At 40.5% G+C, this 21,866-nt stretch overlaps 1 protein-coding gene across 1 annotated transcript in view; it reads right to left on the bottom strand.

Moving 5' to 3' along the window:
* The window catches only part of MYO3B (myosin IIIB), a 406,310-nt gene that overhangs the window by 358,736 nt on the left and 25,708 nt on the right, over nt 1-21,866 (bottom strand). Inside the window, exons 5-7 of the mRNA XM_046018212.1 lie at nt 17,078-17,182; nt 16,736-16,835; nt 13,656-13,732 (exon numbers count right to left, since the gene is read on the bottom strand). Coding sequence (XP_045874168.1) covers nt 13,656-13,732; nt 16,736-16,835; nt 17,078-17,182 — 282 coding nt within the window. The remainder of the gene's footprint in view (nt 1-13,655; nt 13,733-16,735; nt 16,836-17,077; nt 17,183-21,866) is intronic.

The following is a 21,866-nucleotide window of genomic DNA, read 5'->3' as shown; positions in this document are numbered from 1 at the left end:
CAGGCACTTTCATCTTGGTTTTCCCATTCCCTTACTAGATTACTTTGGCAAATTACCTCAACTCCTTGTACCTCTTCTTCCCATGCAAACCAAGCAAATCCTTTCTCTGGGCCTTGTTTGATGTACTGATTATGAAAATGCTGGTTACCCAACTTTTTCTATGGTATCAAAATTAATTAGAGATATCACTGTGTCACTGATGTATGGATAATACCTATTTTGTTTACTTATTTAACCCTTTTTGCATTTTCTAAAGTGTCTAGAGGGAGCATGAATTCTTTCTACAACAAAAAGCAAATATTGTCTGTTTTTTGTCTTGAAAACCTAAATAAGTATTGAAAAGTTTGCCTTAATTTTCAAGGACATCTTTCATTCCGCTAGAGTATTTGTTGGCTGTTGGATTATTCATCAATAAGTTGGCAGGTTAAAGGTAGTATCTTGGTCATGAAACCAGGTTCCCATGAGATTAACACAAGAAGAATTAAAGAAATTTCCTTCCCAACAATATCCCTTTCTATGTAAGCATAAGGCTACAGGTAGTACTTTCACTTTCTCAGGCCATCACGATCCCATGAAATGCCCCATGATTATAGTTTCATTTCAGCCTCGACCAAGAGTCGGGCTTGCTGATAAAGCTCGGAAGATAGAATTAAGATCCACTTTCTAACTCTTGCAAAATGACTTGGCCTATAGGAACCTGAGGGAACAAAACAGTCTCTCCTCATCTCAAGGTCTTCATTATCTAAAAAGAACACCTGTATTAGATTAGATGTAAAGGGGATAAAAGACAGTAACATATGAGCTCCTGCATTCAGAAAACCTAGATTTCTCCAACAAGATATTTAACTTAAACCATTTATCAAATTATATATCAAAGAGCTGCTGGGCTGAAATCTCTTTCAATAATGTGACTTTAACCCATACTTTCAAGAAAGCAGTATTATAGGAGCACCATCTAATATAAGGAAAAATATTTTTTACTCTTATAAAAAAATAGCTCATCAAACTTAAAAAATAATAGATGTCATTCAGAAACTCTCATTTTCCCACTAACATTTTAAAATATCATTAAAAATGCAGTTAGGTTTGCCTTATATGTTCTGATTTCTTACCTTACTAGAATTGATGGTGTGATACAAAATTATAATCAAAGCTCAATATTAAAATTTCACTCAAGTACGCAGGCAAAATGCTGTTATTTCAAGAGCTAAATTCAGCTCTAAAATCGGCAAGGCAAATAGACCTAAAGCTATTAATCCTTGGCTGACCTTGGACCCAAAAATGCAGTCAACACACTGCCAAATAAGATGGGCTGAGAGGTACACGGGGAAATAGGATTCCTAATTTTGCTTATGCAATTTATGTAGCATAATAGGTATACGTTATTAATCCTAAACATTTCTGAAACAGAACTTTTTTGAATTGGAAATTTCAGTTAAAAATATTTCAATGGCAAATATTATTCACCAGATTTACATACAAACATCTTAAAGAGTTACAAGCTGAGATACTGAATAAACATATGAAGTCTCTTCCTTTGAATGAAATATAACTTCAAGGAAGGATACATTTGAGATTTGCTGGATTTTTTTTTTTTTTTTTGCAAAGGGGATGTCAACTAGAAGATCTGAAAATGATAGGATTGGTTGGGTTTTCTTTGGGGGGGTTCTTTCATAAAACTCAAGGCTAGAATTGAAACTACATTTTATATACCGATAAACAGCCAAAAATAATTTAAATTATTTTTAAACTATCCTTACGAAAATCAGGAAGGTCTCGAATTAAAATATAATGTTCACAAGACTTTTCTCAGGATTGCTAACATTCAACTTTGCCTTTAGAGAAATAAAACAAGGTTCAAATTAATGCCTGCACAATACCAACTTCCCACCATGGTAGTAGAGGTTAAAGGTGAACTGGTTTTGGATTTGAGGCCAGGCTGACTTTGCACTTAAATTCCCCAAAGCCCCAGGAATGTGTCATTTATTCTTATTTATGTGATAAGCCCCATATCCATCTCAGGACCAATATTCACAGAACTCCTTTGTGAAAGGTAAATTAGTGTGCCCATATTGTTCTATGCGCCCTTAGTATGCAAAACGTTCTAAATCCATGTAAGGACACAGCGAGGAGATGGTATCTGTGAACCAGGAGACTAGCAGGCCCAACCAGATACTGAACCTGCAGACATACTGATCTTGGACTTCCGGCCTCTAGAACTGTGAGAAATAATTATCTGTTGTTTAATTAAAAAAAGAAGAAAAGGCTCTAAATGAACACATTTGCTTGGAAACCCAGTATAATCCCACTGTCTTCCCTTGCTGCAGCAGCTTTCCCTACCAGAAATGGATGCTAGAAGGGATCTCAGGATTCAGTCAACCCCCTTGGAAACTTAAGTCCCAGAGTTGGGGGTTGCTGGGGGGAGGTGAGTTGTCCAGAGTTACACAGCTGGTTTGTGGCCATACCAGGAGCAAGATCCATGGTTCCCCCACTACCCTCCTGAGAGGCATCTCCTGGGAATTCTTATCAAACAGGGAACACTAGGTCATTGCCAAAGAGATTTCATGTACCATAAGCCATAGTCACAGTAACTTCTGTACCTGGGAGCATGTAAGCACACCCTCCACTTAAGCAGATGGATTTACTGCTGCCTCTTACTTCCTTGCTGCCCCTGCCCTTTGCCAGCTAATGTTCCATTTCTACCAGGGTTCAGTTAAGGAAAGAATGAGTAGCAGTTCTACAATTCAGGGCATTTTACAGCTCGTTAGGTCAGGTTTTATTACCCCAGTGAGGAAATAGATTCAGAAAGGTTAAGAAACGTGCCCAAAGTCACACAGCTAGTAGGTAATAGAATTGAAGCATGAGCCCACAATAAGAAACTAATGGGGATCTGGGGCACCTGGGTTGCTCAGTGGGTTAAGCCTTTGCCTTTGGCTCAGGTCATGATCTCAGGGTCCTGGGATCGAGCCTCACATCAGGCTCTCTGCTCAGCAGGGAGACTGCTTCCCCCTCTCTCTCTGCCTGCCTCTCTACCTACTTGTGGTCTCTGTCTGTGTGTCAAGTAAATGAATAAAATCTTAAAAAAGAAAAGAAACTAATGGGGGGGGGGGTTAGAGATTTTCTCCTCTATAACAGAACCGTAGAAATGGAAAGAAAGCGAATCAAATATCTGAATGCTCCAACATAGGCATACCCCTTTATTTGCAAGTTGTCTCTGGATTCTGTCCTCTCACAGGCTGATGTCACCATGCAAACCAGGATGCCCTTGGGAATGTCATACATTCCTACCAGGGAGTCATTTCCTTTAACCTTCTAAAACTAAAGAAGGTGTGGAAAAAACCTGGGACGTAATAGAACACTACAAAGACTAGGCTCCCCACACCCCACCTGCTCCTGCCTCACCCCCACCCCAAGGCTCCTGCCTCACCCCCACCCCTTTCCTGAGGCTGAATACCCTCCTCCCTTTGCTTTCTCAGTGACCATCAGGCAAAAGACCAAATGCAAGTTTTGGCCAGGCATGAATTCCCTTTCATGGGACTGAGCCCCTGGGCCCTGGGCAGGGCAGTGGAGGCCCTGATAGGAGGGTAGCCACCAGGTAATTTGGGACTCAGAGCTCTGGAAGAGCCAAGGCCAGGTCTGACATTCCTTCAACAAGTACTTCTGCCCCTGTGGGAACAGTTTGGCCCTTCTCACCTTCCCAGAGAGGGGTGGGAGGACAGCCTTGAAAGCTCCAATCGTTCACAGAGGACCTTATTTTGATACTACTTGCTCAGCACTGAGTGTGGGATGGTGGGAGGAGAGGAGATAAGAGGCCTCTGCTCTGGCCCTCACATGTTTCTGCACATCTGGGAGCTGAAGCCTCAGATGGAGTTCTATATTTAGACCCACCAGGAGGAGGGTGACAACATGTCACCACCACCTCCAGGGCCAGCCCCCCACCTCTGCACTAACATATGACACATGACTCAACTTCCTTGCAGAGTTTCAACTGAGAGGGGACCTCTTTCTGAAGCTGAGGTTAAAGGCTGGGGCTGCACTCAATCATTTTACCCTTACCCTGGGCCCTTCACCCACCAGAGCCCCAAGTACATGGGTTGTGCTTCAGAGCCCTTCAAGGCAGAACCACTGTGGGTCAGCCCAGAACAAGAAGGAAAGGAATCCCACTGTTTCTTAGAAGCTGACATAAGAGTCTGGAGGAAATCAGGGAAGACAAATGGCTACAGAATCTCAGGAATGAATGTCTTGGGGGAAGACACATAAGTCTTCCAGTCAGTGATCTGGGTGCTAAACCCCTCACTTGAATCTCCTGAGCAAACAAGTCCTGCATTCCTTTCAGAGATATGACTGGCACATGGGATCCCAATGATCCCCAGCCATTTAAAAAAAGTCAGGTAAAAATGGACTCTGATGTTCTCACCATTTATGCCACTTCTCCCTTACTGAGAGCTTGGAGAGACCCTGCTTTCATCATCAGAGGAATAGCAGAGCCATGGAATATGTGAGCTAGAAGAGGTTTTTTCTCCCTAAAACCTGTAAATCTTCTCTGAGAAATAGAAGAGAGCTTGGAGGCAGAAACTACCCAAGACAATCTCTTCTTCTTACAGATGAGACCAAGTTAGGGAGGGCCAGGTTGCGGACAATATGCACCACCATTTTTAAAAATACTTAACTTACTATGCCAGAGACTACACAAAACATGTTCAGTGCATTGTTTAATTTTGAACTTTGAAGCTGTTCTTTTATTTTTTTTCCTTCTCGTTTTATCTCTTTTAACTTCTCCCCACCTTACTAATCACAAATATTCAGGAACTTGCCTAAGGTCCGCGGTTAGGTGGGTAAGCAAGATCTACAATTTGCTCCCAGGTCTGACTCCAAAATGTGTCCTCTTAACTTTTCTCCCCAAACTGAAGCCATATTAAAATAACTGAACCACAATCACTTTCTGAAAATGAGTGGCAGGGCTAAAACTAAAATCCAAATCTCCTAAATTCTCTTCTGAAGAACTTTGTCATTTTGTTTTTTCAGATCCTTCCCTTGGGGATTAATCACATTGGCTTCTAGCATCATGTTGAATTATTACATTTTCTTCAACATATTAGGAAGGATCATTCTTATCTAAAATAATTATAAAACTGAAAATGTTTAAATCTTATCTGGTACACTGGTAAACGGTCACAAACCGTTTGTGCTAGTATAGTGGTTAAGGACTCTGGAGCTAAATAGCTGGGTTCAAATCCTGGTGACATCATAATACCTTGTCCAAGGACAAGAAGAGTCTTTCTGTGACTTACTTAATCCAAACCACTGGACTAGTAATAGCACTGAATTTATGGAGTTATTGTGAGGATTATAAAAGAATTCATTCATATAAAGCACTTAGTGCCAAAAAATGTCTGCAACCCTATGTTTACTACAACATTATTTACAATAGCCAAGAAACAAAGCAATACAAGTGTCCATCAATAGGTGAATGGATAAAGAAGAATGTGGTCTTTATATATGATGGAATATCACATAGCCAAAAAAAGAATGAGAGATTGTCACAACACAGATGGACCTACGGGGCATTATGCTAAGAGAAAGAAAGACAAATACCATATGATTTCACTGGCATGTGGAATCTAAAACACAAAATAAAAGAACAAACAAAACAGAAAGAAAACCATAAATACAGACAACAAACTGGTGGTTGCCAGAGGGGAGAGGGATGGGGCGATGAGCAGAATAGGTAAAGGGGAATGGGAGGTACAGGCCTCCCAGTTATGGAATGAATAAGTCATGGAGATGAAAGGTTCAGCACAGGGAATATACAGTCAATGGTATTTTAATAGCATTTTATAGTGACAGACGATAGCTACACTTATGATGAGGATAGCATAACAGATAGAGTTGATGAATTACTATATTGTACTCCTGAAATTAAAGTAACATTGTGTGTCAACTACACTTCAATAAAAAAAAGTAAATAATAAAAAATTATTTTCTAACAAAAATAAAAAATAATGCACTTAGTACCTAGTACATAGTAAGCACTCAATAAATGCTAACTCTTATTTGGGGACCAAATCCATTAACTAGAGCTTAGGAAACGAAATGGTAATAATGACAATACTATTTCAGTTCTGTAGTGTTTTTATGGCTTTCTGAGCCCTTCAACACAAAATATCTCATTTGTCATCTCTAGTCCTGACAGTACTAAAGGAAATAGCATTTAGCTAGGAAAAGCATAATTAATGAAGGCAAGAGTGGTACAAAAAGCCCGTGATATTTCTGCATTGGTGTCAGCTTGTTGTTATGGCAACCGTCCCCTGTCAACGACACTTTTTCAGGCAGAAACCCAGTTTTGGAGCCGTCACAGCACATCTGTTTCTCTGCTCAGCTGATTAGCTCTTGTTTGCAACGACGAGCAGATGGAAGTAAAAACAAAAAAAAATTTTTTTTCTAAAAAGAAGGAAATGTTTACTTTATCCACAAGTCTGCTTTCTAATACAGAAACAGACCTTTAGTTGTTTTAGGAAGATGCCGAGTAAACTGGATCCTTAATATATGGGCTACTTCTCTCACTGGTGGGACTGTAAAGTGTAGTCAACTTTAAACTACTGGTGATAGGTCCTTCATGTGTGTATGTCTTTTAAAACGATGGTCTCATGCTCATTTCAGAATACTCTTCCACTACATCTCTGTGCGTCTTTGTTGTACGAGCTATCTCAGCACACACCTTCCACACTGAATACGCTCTGTGAACACACTAAAGTGAAAGAGTACAGGGCTAGTGGGTTGGGAAACCTGAATTCTGGGACAAAGACTGCTCTGAACTGGCACAGAGAATAGCCTCTCCCTGCCTTAGTTTCTTCATCTGTCAAATGGGACTTGCATTCCATGCTCTCTATAAGGCCAAACAGTTCCAGGACTTACTAGGCATGTGGATTTGGGCATGACTTCTTTGAGCCTCATGTTCCTCAGTGGTAAAATGGAGAAAATAGCATCTACTAGAGAGAACTGTGGAAGTGAAATCATGTATTAAGCATCCCTAAGCTAGTTCCTGATACATTAATGCACCCTTAGCAAGTGAAAGTCCCCTTCCCATCATACATTGCTTAGCAGGTACAATACTCAAATTATCTGACACCCAGCTGGCTCATGGCACTGGAGCTGGTCCTTGAGGTCCCCTACTTGACAGATACGACCTACAGTGGCTGGACCATTAAAGATCTGGGGTGTCCAAAGGAAAGAGACAGGCACCTCTGGTGGCCAAGGAGAATTCAAGGGGCTCTGGATCCCAGCCATTTACCATCCAGAATGGAAGTATTTCAATAATTTACCAATCAGCATGGCCACACACATGCATATCAGTTAACACCATGGCATTATTCTAACATAGTCCATAAATGTCCCCAATAATAATGATGCTTTGATCCTTTTTCTTGAGTTTCAGTCATTTACATTCAGTTTAATACTTTGCTACATGTGACAGTGGGAAGGGAAGATGAAGGATCAATTTCTCCAACCCCCACCATTACCGTCAATATACATAAAGTAGGCTTATATCCCATTTTGCTATAGACCAGGATATTATGAGGCATCAATGTGATGCAAATACTAGCGGAGCAATATCAACACTGACAGTGGACATGGGTTGTATTGGAAATCTTCTAGTTCAGTGGGTCACAAAATATACATCCTAGTCACCATTACAGACCTACCCCTACCACACAGTATCCCTGAGCACTTAGCCTGCCAGAGCCTCATATTCCTTATCTATAAAATCACATACTCATGTCTAACTGGCAACCTCACAGATAGTTGTGAGCACTTAAAAATAACATTTGTAAAAGTTATATGCAAATGTGAAATATTATTATGCCTTTTATTACAAGAAATTGGCTGTCAGTATCAGATAAAGGGCTACTATCTAAAATCTATAAAGTCTATAAAGAACTTACCAAACTCAACACCCAAAGAACAAATAATCCAATCAAGAAATGGGCAGAGGACATGAACAGACATTTCTGCAAAGAAGACATCCAGATGGCCAACAGACACATAAAAAAGTGTTCCATATCACTTGGCATCAGGGAAATACAAATCAAAACCACAATGAGATACCACCTCACACCAGTCAGAATGGCTAAAATTAATAAGTCAGGAAACATGCTGGCGAGGATGTGGAGAAAGGGGAACACTTCTACACTGTTGGTGGGAATGCAAGCTGGTGCAGCCACTCTGGAAAACAGCATGGAGGTTCCTCAAAAAGCTGAAAATAGAGCCACGACCCAGCAATCGCACTACTGTGTATTTACCCTAAAGATACAAACGTAGTGATCCAAAGGGGCACGTGCACCTGAATGTTTATAGCAGCAATGTCCACAGTAGCCAAACTATGGAAAGAACCTAGATGTCTATCAACAGATGAATGGATAAAGAAGATGTGGCATATATATATACAATGGAATAATATGCAGCTATCAAAAAATGAAATCTTGTCATTTGCAATGACATAGATGTAAGTAGAGGGTATTAAGCTAAGCTAAATAAGTCAATCAGAGAAAGAAAATTATCATATGATCTCTCTGATATGAGGAATTTGAGAGGCAGAGCGGGGGTTCGTGGGAGAAAAGGAGGGAAAAACATGAAACAAGATGGGAGCGGGGAGGGAGGCAAAGCATAAGAGACTCTTAATCTCAGGAAACAAACTGATTGTTGCGGGGGGTGCAGGGGGAGAAATAGTGTGGCTGGGTTATGGATATTGGGGACGGTATGTACTATGGTGAGTGCTGTGAATTGTGTAAGACTGAGGATTCACAGACCTGTACCCCTGAAGTAAATAATACATTATATGTTAATAAAATTTTAAAAATGAAATTGGCTCTCAGAAGACAGTAAAGGAGAAAAGAGACAATAAACATGGCTAATAGGAATATATATCTCTCTATATATAGATATATAGAGATATAGGAATATCTCTAACATGCAGACATAGGCTAAAGTAAGAGGCAGGAGACCAGAGCTCAATGTAAACAGAGGGTTGAGGGAGGTAACCTGCGTCAAACATCTTAGGAGATAATTAAAAATGCTTGGCTAGAGATCAGGTAGGACAGAACAAAATTCTGAAAGTGCTGGGTACCCAGGTAGGAAGGCAATCTGCTATGCTTAGTACATCCAGAAAGAACTGTGTTTGCCTTAAACACATGAGGCTGTGAGAGAATGGTGTGTGTGTGTAAGCACGAGTGTGTGTGTACAGATAGCCAAAGCTGGGCTCTCTAAGCTAGCTCTTCTAACATGCAGACCTGTATATTTCAAATGACTGTCTGATTACCTTGGAAACGAATTATTTACTACAGAGGAGGGGTGTTAAGTATTTGGAGGGTTATTATGGGTTGAGTTGTATCCTCAAAAAAAAAAAAAAAATGTTGAAGTGCTAATCCCCAGAACCTCAGAATGAAAACTTATTTAGAAATAGGGTTGTTACAGATATAATTAGTTGAGTTAAGGTGAGGTCATACTGGAGCATGGTGGGCGCCTAATCCAATATGATGGACGTGCTTATGAGAAGACAGCCCTGTTAAGGCAGAGGCACAGAGGAAGAGTGCAGATACTGGAGCTGTGCAGCCACAAGTCAAAGACCGCCAGCAAACCAGCAGAAGCTAGGAAGAAGAGAGAAAGGATCTTGGAGGCTTCAGAGGCAGCACAGCCCTGCTGATGCCCTGATTTTGGACTTCTAGCTTCCAGAACTGGTAGAAAATAAATTTTTCTTGTTTTAAGCCACAGAGTTTGTACTATTTTTGCTATGGCAGCCCTAGAATATGAATACAGAGCCGACAGCGTTGGACCCCCAGGACAGAAGAGAACCTTCTTTACCTTCTTTAACACAAGATCAGCCTCATGGAAGTAAAGGAGGGTATCTGTTTGTACCAAGGGTACTTTAACTGGTGGCTACTGGAATGCTGGAGCTACTACTGCCTAGGCAAGGTTGTCCCCAAGTCAGTTTCTAACTACAAAGACGTGCAGGTTGCAGGGGGCAGTCTGGATTTTGATGGCTTCACATAGCTGCTAAATCAAAAACTCTGCAACTACCTTCTTCTGTTCTTACACAAGAAACTAAATTTTGCTATTGGTTAGGTCATTTTGCTCAGGGTAATCTGTTAAATGCATAGTTTCTATGTTGAGTGTTTTCTTTCCTTCTTATCTTCCCTGACATAGTATGAAGTACTAGCACATGAAGGACACCCCTAGAATTTTTCTTATTCTATACTGCTGAGTTGATACTGCTTTTACCCAGTATTTTTTTTTTAAGATTTTATGTATTTATTTGACAGAGAGAGATCACAAGTAGGCAGAGAGGCAGGCAGAGAGAGTGAGAGAGGGAAGCAGGCTCCCCGCCGAGCAGAGAGCCCGATGTGGGACTCGATCCCAGGACCCTGAGATCATGACCTGAGCCGAAGGCAGCGGCTTAAACCACTGAGCCACCCAGGCACCCCTTACCCAGTATTTTTGAACTTTAGTCATATCCAGATGAGACAGAGAGAGGGAATAAATGGCGAGTGCTGATAATCTGCGAGTCAATGCCTGCTGTAGCCTTGAGCTGCCCCAGTGAACTGTACGTTTGAACTGCTCATCAACATTTGATTGTGCTATGGTCACATTCCATTAGCTACCTGGTTTGTAGTATAGCCTATTTGAATTAAATATTGAAGTTACTCAAGCTGGTGAAATAAAAATGGAAATAAAATTGGGAAAAGAATAATTGGGTCCCATTTCTTAAAAATAAATGGTTCAAGGATCTCTCAGCTGCATTTTCAAAGTAAAAGCACTAGTCACCTGTAATTTCATCCCACTGGTATTGGCACTGCATGCATTGTTGTCATGTTTCATCTGAACACCACTTATTCACACTAGAGAAGTGAACGCATATTAAGATCAATATACTATGTAGGCTGTCATATGAAGACAATGCTCATTTGAACCTCTGCTGATTATACTTTCAAGAACTGCTCTTGACCCAAAGCTTTGCTCACCAGGGAGGGTATAAGTGTTTGTGGAATCCATCTGACAAATGGAAGATTGTTCCTGTGGACAATTTTGTGGAGAGTTATGAAGCAAAAAGCAGCTTTGTTGGAAAGAGTAATTCTCCATTTAGAAAAAAAAAAAAAAACATGAGGATTGTGTAGGCTTAAGTTTCAAGAACCGTAGCCTAGGACTGATAGCATACCCGGGCAGAAGCAGGCATCCTGAGAGAATCTTTGAGGCAGGCACGAGCCATCAGGCACTTGCTGCTGAAAGGCACCGTCAAGGTCTCCAACCAGCCATCTGCCTACTCCTCAACTTAACCACTCCAGCAGGTAGAATGCCACACTGGCTTTTCCCTGCTGAGAACACAACCAGTTCCAGACAATCTGGACAACAGAAGCTCACCACAGATCACTATACTGTCCCTTCTAGAAACATTCCCAAATATTTTATTCAACCTGGATGAAACTGAAAAGTCACAAACACCTCATGAGAAATGTAGAAAGTCAAGGGCAGGCTTCTCTTCTTTATATTTTGTGATTCTGGAAACACTAGCTTGCTGTGGATTAGAACAAAAACACCATCTTCTGTGTTACGTCACCCTAAATATGAGCTGAGTGGCCTCCGTTATGCTTTAATAACAGATCAATCAAAATCTACAGAAAAATTTGTTGATACCAGTAGTTGTAAAGCCTCCTCAAACTATCCTCCAAATTCATCTTCTCCTCTGGCTTCTTTTTTAACCAATAGATTCATTTATCCAAGAGATGCTCACCGAGCACCTGGTGTATCAAGCACTATGTTGAGAGGTGGACATCGCAGAACCCTGCCGACAATGATAATAGGATGATCACAGTGTGCTAATGGGGGCTCTAAAGGCTGCAACAGAAACGTAGGGATAGGAGCCTCAGTGTCAGCCAGGGATTAAGAAAGGCTTTATACAAGGACAGAGGCATTTGCACTAACACTTGAAGATTAAAGAGGAATGTTTCATGGTTCTGAGGGTTACTCCAGAAGATACAAGGCATGGAAAGGTTTAAAGGAATGCTGTATCAACAAGGATTTGGGGTGAACTTGTTGTTCCCTACTCTTGAGGCTTAAGAACAAGTAAATTAGGAATCAGTAACCTGAGAAGAGGGTAGATAGGTAGTTAGTTACAGGTTAGGATACAAAGGGCTTTGTTCACCATCTAAAGGAGTTTTGATTCTGTCCTACAGTGTTTCTCAAAGTGGGGTTCACAAGGTCCCTATGAAAATTTTTATGTTTTTGTTGCAATGATAATTTTATTAATAATAAAATGGCAGAAACAGTGATAAAAACATATTTCAAATCATCTGGATGACCGTTTGCCTCACAATTTCAGTGCCCCTATTTATGTTTATTATTAAGTTGGTATAAGCCAACAGAAATGTACCAGTCTGAGACCAAAGGAGATGCTGTTTGAACAAAGATCACCCTAGCTGAAATTGAGCAAAGTGGTGGGAGAACTGGGTCACTACATGGTACACAGTAGTAAGTAGGACAAGATAACTGAAAATGATGTATGCTGTCATGCTCTGAAACATATTCATACAGCAGAGGACAACTAAGTTTCATAAAACAGTGTCATTTGGCTCATTAAATTAAAGGTGTTTATTGGAATGATACTGGCTTTGTAGCTTTTTCATAACACATTTTTTCCGTTTTAGTTTTATAGTTCTATAAACATAAGGCACAAGAAGTTTATATTTAGTTTCATGTTTTTGAAATCCTATTTAAGAAATATTTAAGATTTAAGTAAACACTGAAATCTACAGGGTTTTTCTTTTTCTCCAAAAGGAGCCTGTCCATTAATCAAGTATGAAAGAGGACCACAGACAATGGTGAGCCACTGAAAAACTCTCAGCACATTGGTGTGAACCTGTTACGGTGGTAGGAGGCCACCTGTGCAGTCACATAGAGGAAGAACAGCCATGGGGGCAGAATGGAGATAGAAAGACCTCTAAGGAAATGACTGCCTGAGTACTGTTATTAAAAGCTCCCATTTGCTTAATCCCAGAGACCTTCTCAGGGCAGAGGCCTCAGGACTGTGGAATTAAATGCTGACGGTGCAAGCAAAGCTGTGTCGGTGTTTCAGGGTAGGCCTTATCTCGCTGGAAAATTCCCCAAACTTCTACAGATTCATCTCATGGAGGGCTCTGTGATGATGCCAGAACTAAATTAGGACCAAATCCCAGGTTTTACTAGAGAGCCAAAAAAGCACACAAGAGAAATTGCTATCGACCTCATAACAAAAAACAACCAGGACCTCTGCATATAGTGCTGTAGTCCAGTTGGAGCTGCAATCTTTCTCTTTACCAAGCCATGTGTCACTGGGGCTGCACCTATCAGGGAAGGTGACTTGCTAATTTATACAAGGCTGGGTAAACTTGTTAAGGCATGACCCGTGGAGAGAGCTGCATATTCTGGGGGAACACCTTTTTCTAATTGCATGAAGGTAACTTATAGGCTAGCTAAGACTTAATCCTGCTTTTCTCAGATTATGTGCCATCATTATCATTCCCCAAACCAGAAATTACAGTTCCGAAAATTTGGGGAAGCATATGATTTTCTCATGAAAAGGCATAGTACCAACACACTTAACAAACAGATAAATGTCTTCTGTTTACCTCGGGAGCCATCCAGAATGGGGTGCCAACAGATGTGTTTCTCCGGAGACGTGTACTGGTGAGTTGAGCTGAGACACCTATAAGAAAAGAGTACCGTAATTCAGCAGTGAACAGAGGGTTGTGCTAGATCAGAGGTTGGCAAACTTTTTCCATGAAGGGTCAGATAATCAATAGGCTCTGAGAGCCATATGGTCTCTACCATAACTACTCAGCTCTGCCACTGGAGAACAAAAAGCGCAGCCATGGACAACCAGAAACAAGAATGTTGCTGTGTTTCCATAAAAATTTAATTATGGGTACATATAATTTTCACAGGTCATAAAATATTCTTTTGATTTTTTTTCCCCCAATCATTTAAAAATGCAGAAACAACTCTTTTTTCACAGGTCAAGTAATAGGAGGCAGGTCAGTTTCAGCTGACACACTGTAGTTTGCCCATCACTATGTGGGAACATTTATTTACCACTCGATCTAAATCACTAGACTATTTTTTTCTTAATGAACATTTCTATCCATATTACTACAAAATTGGAATCAAAAGAAAATATCAAGGGGCACCTGGGTGGCACAGTTGGTTAAGCATCTGACTCTTGGTTTTGGCTCAGGTCATGATCTCAGGGTCATGAAATGGAGCCCTGCATCCGGCTCCAAGCTCAGTGCGGAGTCTGCTTGAGATTCTCTCTCCTAGCCCCTCTGCCCCTCCCACTTATGCACTCTCTCTCTCTAATAATAAATATTTAAATAAGTCTTCAAAAAAGAAAAGAAAGAAAATATCAAGAACTAAACCCAAAATGTTTTCCTATTATATTTCCAAAATATTTCAGGTGATTTCTTTCTTAAAATGGTGCTTCATTTCATGGAGGAAGAAAATCAGCATGTATTATTTATAACAGAGCAACAGTGTGTAGACATAAAAAGCTTCTAATCCCTTATCTTACCTAGAATCCTAGGAACATGGCAAGAAAACTGTTTGTCAAGTGGAAAAAGAAGTTGCCTAAAAATATTATTATCTAGGGCTCAGTGTTGAGGATCTGAATTTTAATGTAATTCCTGTGTATTTTATCTATCTTAGTCTTCAGACAGCTCTCTTGTTTATACAACAAGTGAATAAAGTAGAAGTAAAGATGTACCAGATGAGGAGTCAGAAGACCTGTTTCCATCCCAATTATGCCTTTTCCTAATTGTATGACCTAAAGTAAACCCCCTCACTCTGAGCCTGTTTTCTTATCCTCAAGTTGGAGATAGTGATACCTGGCACACCTAACACAAAGAGTTCTTCTTAAAGATCAAATAAGTAAACAAATGTGAAACAATTTAAAAATAGTAAAATATTTTACAAATATAAGGTGTTCCTTTATACCAAGCAGAAATCTAAGGCAGCCCTTAACAGAATGACAAGCATTGCCACTAACACTATTGAGGATGAGACCTTAGAAACCTGAATCAGACACAGATTTGCCAAGGACCCATGGGTTATTTTGGTGGATCGTTGCTGGACGCTTGCATTCTCTTTATTAGAAATCCAAAGAGCGCTCTCTAAACTCTATTGACCATGGATAATTTGTAATTTTGCCAAATTCTCTACTGTAATTTTGGTTTAAAAAAAAAAACTTTACTTTTCTGTTTTTAATTTCTAGAAATTTCTTTTGCAGTAACTGGATGTTTAGGAACCTTCTACTGGCAAGATTAGGAGACTTACTCCAAATCACAAAGCCAGTGAGTAGATAAATCAGCAGTAATCCCCATCCTCATCCTTCTAGGCTCTTTCCCTCACAATACCTTGACTGCCCTTGGGACCAGGTGTAAAATACAGATCTGACGTTACCCACAGCATATTCATAGGGTTATGCCATTCCTTATATAGAAGGAGGAGTGTAAGGGATGCCTGGGTGGCTCAGCGGGTTAAGCCTCTGCCTTCAGCTCAGGTCATGATCTCAGGGTCCTGGGATCAAGCCCTGCATCTGGCTCTCTGTTCAGCAGGGAGCCTGCTTCCCCCCTCTCTCTGCCTGCCTTTCTGCCTACTTGTGATCTCTCTGCCAAATAAATAAATAAAATCTTTAAAAAAAGAAGAAGGAGGAGGAGCATAAGACTTAAACAAAGTATCCCTCTGCTATTTTTCTTTGCTTGCTCTTAAATAAACCAGTACTCAAAGTAACTTCATTTATTTTTTAGTAATTTCTTCTGAGCAAAGCATTCACTAATACATTTTAACACTGAATTCTTTCTTAACAACAAAACAATGAATATTCAAAATCATTAATCTTTTCTCCTACCATGATGATGCTTATAAAGAATATTTTAAAAAGTGCTTCTGTAGTGCTCGCTTCGGCAGCACATATAATAAAAAGTGCTTCTGTAAATATTTTCTCATTATTTGTAAAAACCATACTGAAGTACTAACTGGTGTTGAACACATTTAGAAGATTAAAGCATTCGATATGCTTAAAAAGGAAAACCAAATGGTTTATTGGTTTGTGACTATCAATACATGAATGAATATTGCAAGAAGATATTTAATAGGTCTCTGGCCTTACGTGATATTGCTCTGCATTTCCTCTCACACTTCCATTTCTTGTTAATGTTTCCAGTTCAACCAGCCTCACATGTAGCAGCAATAATCACAATTTAAAGGGATGTTAGCTGCCAGACCCAAAGGACTATTTTACCTTCTGCTCACTGGGAATAAGTATGCCTGAGGCTAGAAAAAGTCATTTGAAAGACCAAACTGCTTTCTCTTTTCATATGCAAAAGAAGAAATGACGAAACGTAAATTATAGACAACAGCCCTGAGACGAGAAATTCTTCCCAGAAAACCAAGTTTTTCCATCAAATTCTTCTTTTGAAACACTTTTATTTTCTATCTTTAATAAAATTGCTTCTAAAGCTGAAAATAGATTAACAAACGGCATCTCCTAGGGTGATCCATCTGGTAAAACCCCCACTCTCCAGTCTGTGTCTGACTGGAAAAGTCCCTCAGCCTGTGGGATAGCAGAGAGGCCCCAGTCTTCTGAGACTGCAATAAATTGTTGCCTTGGGCTAAACTGCACACATCAAGAAAACAAACGACAAGCAGTCATTACCAAAGTCAACGAGCTTAACTCCTCCTTCTGTTGTTAGAAGAATGTTATTCCCCTTGACATCACGGTGGATGATTCGGTTATTGTGCAAATGCTGAAGGCCCTACATGGTGTCCCACCACCACAAAACAACAGGAAAGACAAAGGGGAAATGTGAATGGTTATTTTAAAACAATTATCTTGGCCTTTAAAAATCAAATCAACGTCCATATTTGGCTACACCACCCTGCTGTTATACACCTTGCATATCACAGGGCCACTTCTACTTGTTAATACACGATAGTGATCCAACTGATTACAAATTGCCCCCTCTGATGTGATCCCCAGTCTGATGGATGGTCTTACCAAGAGCGCCCCATATAAGATGTATGAGATCATTGCTTCATCCAACCGCTGGCGGCGCCTGAGCAGACCTTTGACCAGCTCCGTGACTGAGCCCCCAGTACACAACTGCGCGAGGAGGTGCCAAGGAGAGAGAAACAGCAGGAGAACACATACAAAAGAAAAAGAAAAAGATGTTAAGAAGAAAAGCCGATTATTGACCTGATGTAGTAAATTTACAGATCACTAAACTCCAGGTCAGAATCATTAAACTTCAAATGTACGTTATGCAGTCAAACCTAAGGTATGTGTGTGTATTTATTCAGGGTGATGATTTATAAGTGAAAGTACCTGTCCAAAAAGTTGATTGTTAAGTGAAATATAAAAGCACAAATTACTTAGACATTTGAAAGAGAAAGCGCAGGGGCGCCTGGGTGGCTCAGTGGGTTAAGCCGCTGCCTTCGGCTCAGGTCATGATCTCGGGGTCCTGGGATCGAGTCCCGCATCGGGCTCTCTGCTCGGCAGGGAGCCTGCTTCCCTCTCTCTCTCTCTGTCTATTGTGATCTCTCTCTGTCAAATAAATAAATAAAAAATCTTTAAAAAAAAAAAAAAAAAAAAGAAAGAGAAAGCGCATGAGTAATCATGGTGAGTTACTGGATATTTTTCGTTTTACATGAATATTGTCTATTTAAAGACACACACACACACACGCATTTTAAGGAAAAAAGAAGACCAGAAGAGGCAAAGATGGATGCCATTGACACTTGGGAGGAAATAAATTTCATTTCAACCCTTCCTGTCTCCAGGGCCAGCACTATAGGCGCCAGAAGCCCTGCATGTCAAATTTATGGGGTGCAGTTGCCTCATCTGTGCCTTTACTCTTCTCATATTCAACCATGGGCATTCAGCAACCTTATGCCCTTCTTTTCTTTTTTTTTTTTTTTTTTTTTTTTTTTTTTTTAAAGATTTTATTTATTTGACAGATAGAGATCACAAGTAGGGAGAGAGGCAGGCAGAGAGAGAGAGAGAGAGAGAGGAGGAAGCAGGCTCCCCGCCAAGCAGAGAGCCCGATGCGGGACTCGATCCCAGGACCCCGAGATCATGACCTGAGCTGAAGGCAGCAGCTTAAACCACTGAGCCACCCAGGCGCCCCGCCCTTCTTTTCTGTAATGAAAAACACTGCAAAAGTGTTTCTTGCATATTCGCTCTATATTGTTATATATTACATATTGTTACATATTATATATTGTTATATACTATATGTCACTGAGATTTGAGAGTACATGAACCAGGCATACTATACCTTAGTGGAAACTTAAGTGTTTTCAAGGATAATTTTTACTAACTGTAGAAGTCAATATGCAGGTTTGGGTTTGCTACATGCTGTCTTAAAGGTTCTTAATTGGTCTGAGCAGGACATTTAAAAACCTAAAATTGGGGCGCCTGGGTGGCTCAGTGGGTTAAGCCGCTGCCTTCGGCTCAGGTCATGATCTCAGGGTCCTGGGATCAAGTCCCACATCGGGCTCTCTGCTCCGCGGGGAGCCTGCTTCCCTCTCTCTCTCTCTGCCTGCCTCTCTGCCTACTTGTGATCTCCTGTCTCTCGCTGTCAAATAAAAAAAAAAAAAAAAAATCTTTAAAAACCTAAAATTGTAGCCAGCATGTTATATATGCATCTTATATTTTTTCTGAGAAAATTCAGAGCTTTTTTGAGATTCTCAGAGCCATTCTTTCTCTTATGAGGTTAAGACCCCACTCTAGACTTGGGTTTCCTCCTGGCAATTTGTCAGCAATTTGGGAAAGAGTTAACTGGTGACGCGTGGCAACCCCCCCGGGATGTGGCTGCTTGAATTAACTGGCCTTTCATAAACAAGGAAATATGAGGGAAGGAACACAGATTAGCACCTTTCCTAAAAGAAGACAACTCTTTGTTAACATAATACCTCTAGTTCACTCCAATTATGAATATTTGTAATGCTTTAACAAAGGGTGAGTTGATGTTTTTATTTGATATGTATTATTCCCTGTTACACACATGACAGACACTTTGCATATACATTAACAATCAAAATAACATGGAACTGAGTCTGCCCATTTTTTACCATTTAAATCGCTCAAAAGTATTAATATATGACTAAAAATCTAGTACAGAATTAGCAATCTTTAAAACTATGATAAAATTACTATCAAGAATGATTTAGGAGGGGTTGCCTGGGTGGCTCAGTCGGTTAAGCCGCTGCCTTCAGCTCAGGTTATGATCCCAGGATCCTGGGATCGAGTCCCACATTGGGCTCCTTGCTTGGCAGGGAGCCTGCTTTTCTCTCCGCCTCTGCCTGCTTTTGTGCTCTCTCTCTCTCTCTCTGAAAAATTAATAAAATCTTTTAAAAAAAATGATTTAGGAGGGACCCTAAAAGCGGTGAAATTCATTGAAGGCTATGATGGTTCCATCAGTTTGCAATTATAATGTCTTTTGAATCTACTCTCTACCAATGTCAGTTATAACTTGTAATTCAACACCCATCACTCTGAAGGCCCTAATGCTGTGAGTCCCAGGATCCTGTCTTCCAAAGGATTCCATTTGATTATGACTATGTTTTGCATGACCCTGAAAGGGCAAATAACATTCAATATTCAATCTAATATCCTCTTGGGCCATGAATGCATTTTCAGTGCCATGATCTGTATTAAAAGCTAAGCTTTCAACAGACCAAAATAACTGTCCAGAACTCTCTGAACTAGATTCTATACTCAAGGAACAAATACTGGAGAAGTGACAAATCAAATGATGATCATGAAATGACAGAAGGTAAGTTCTCAAGAAAAAGAAAAACTCTTCTGGAGCTGGTGGTATAGAGCTTGGAGAGCTTGAAAAAACAAGATTGGAGTGACAGTGCTCCCTCTTGAGGGGTTCTAAATAAGGACACAGTTTTCACAGAAACTTTAATTTCCTATGACCCTCTTTTCTCTTGTAAATTTAAGGGGAGACCTCCACATAGGAGCCTCATGCCAATGAAGAGGTGTCCATGTTGAAGGGAAATGGTAGTAGGGCAGGGTGAGGCTGACCAAGGCTGGGATTTTAACAGTTCCCTATAGCTCATTCATGACTTACAGAAGATTCAGAACTTTATCATCCCTTTGAGGACAGAGACAAGACTAGAGTTTGAATGACAAGGACAAAGAGACTGAGAACCTCATGATAAAAAGGAGTATCAGGGAGCAAGGACATAAGCAGACACCAAAGCCAGATAATACAGGGACTTAGGTTCACACACAATTGAAGGCCCCTGTCCTCACTGTTATAGCTTTACATTAGCATCTGTTGTACAGAGATGCCATCCAGGATGAAGGGAAGAGGAAGAGGAAAGAAAAGTTTCTACAAATACTGACTCTTTACCCCCACGACTTAGCTTTGACCTGGACCGTGAAAATGGGATATAAATAGTACAATTTGCCCCTTTCCAAAGCAGTCACTCAGTTGGACTAAGTTTAACAGAATAAATTAAGATCAGTTGTCTCCTCTAGGTGGGCTAGGGGCTCAAGAACAAAGTTGAGTTCAGTTATTGAAAAGAAAGTTACCACTTTGTTCTCAATAGTTTGTGACAGTCCAGTTTATAACCCATTACTCAATACAACACAGTCCTTGACCTCAAAAAACTCACCACCAGTAATAGACACATGAGTAATGAGGGCATGGCATAAGGAAGTAGAGGTATGCCTAAGGGAATGAAGTGGCACCAAGAGGGAATAGTGGCCTCCACTGAGACAGGGTGAAGAGAAGACAGTTTGTGAAATCTTCTTAAGGATGCAACATTTACAATGAATTTAAAGGACAAATGAGTTTAATGGATAAGAAGGGGAAGGGCATCTATGAATTCTAAATAATCAGCTACTCTTAGACAAAGAGTACCAGATTCCTAGGGCAGGGAGATGGGGAAGGAAGGTGGGAACACAAAATGACAAATGTGCCCTGCTAATGAGTATGGGCTTTATTACTGCACACACATCTATTATAACACCATAATATATCATTAGGTAGGAAGGGTAAACAAATCAGCAGGTTTTAGGCAAGAGGTCTCTATTCAGATTTATAGTCTAGGAAGACCTGGGCAGCAGACTGGAGAGTGGACAGAACAGGAAGACAACAGAAGCTGACACCTGCTAGGAGGTGTTGAAGCAATCAAAAAAGGGAGGGTCAAAAAGTCAAGAGTCATGAAGATGAAGATTCAGGGACAGATATAGGAAGCTTTTTGAGATAGAACCTGCTATCGTTTCTGGCCAATTGGATGTACACAGTGAAGGAGAGAGAGCCTACGGATCTTGTGAGAGTAAGGGAAAAATCAATAAAGTTCTTTGATCCTCCAAAGCCAAAGTGATAAGGGAGCAGAAGGCAGGCTGAGAGCAAAGCACAAGCCAACACCCCACCCCCCACCCCTGTGGAAGATATGTGACATTCCTCAGGCACTCCTGGCTGCCCTATAACAAATGAAAGAGAAAAACAAATGGTTAACTGATAGAGATCCTGGTCATGCAGGACAGGCGCCTCCATCAGTCTGCAACTGTCTTGATGATTTACAAGGAAAAAAGCAATCTCCAGAACCTACAGACTCAATATCCTGGGGCCCTACCATTACCCTCCCCTTCATAGAGTAGAAAATCTTATATGTCACACCTCACAACCCCAGTGCAGCTCTTTCTGTCCATGGGTCCTGTCTCTGTGCCTTAATAAAATACCACATTTTTGCACCAAAAACGTCTCAAGAATTCTTTCTTGGCCATTGGCTCTGAACCCTACCACTTCAAACCACATCAAAACAGT

This window comes from Meles meles, chromosome 9 (assembly GCF_922984935.1).
Source record: "Meles meles chromosome 9, mMelMel3.1 paternal haplotype, whole genome shotgun sequence".
In the NCBI taxonomy this organism is placed as follows: domain Eukaryota; kingdom Metazoa; phylum Chordata; class Mammalia; order Carnivora; family Mustelidae; genus Meles; species Meles meles.
Note: the sequence above shows the minus strand (reverse complement) of the source record. Positions and strands in the feature narration are given on the sequence as shown.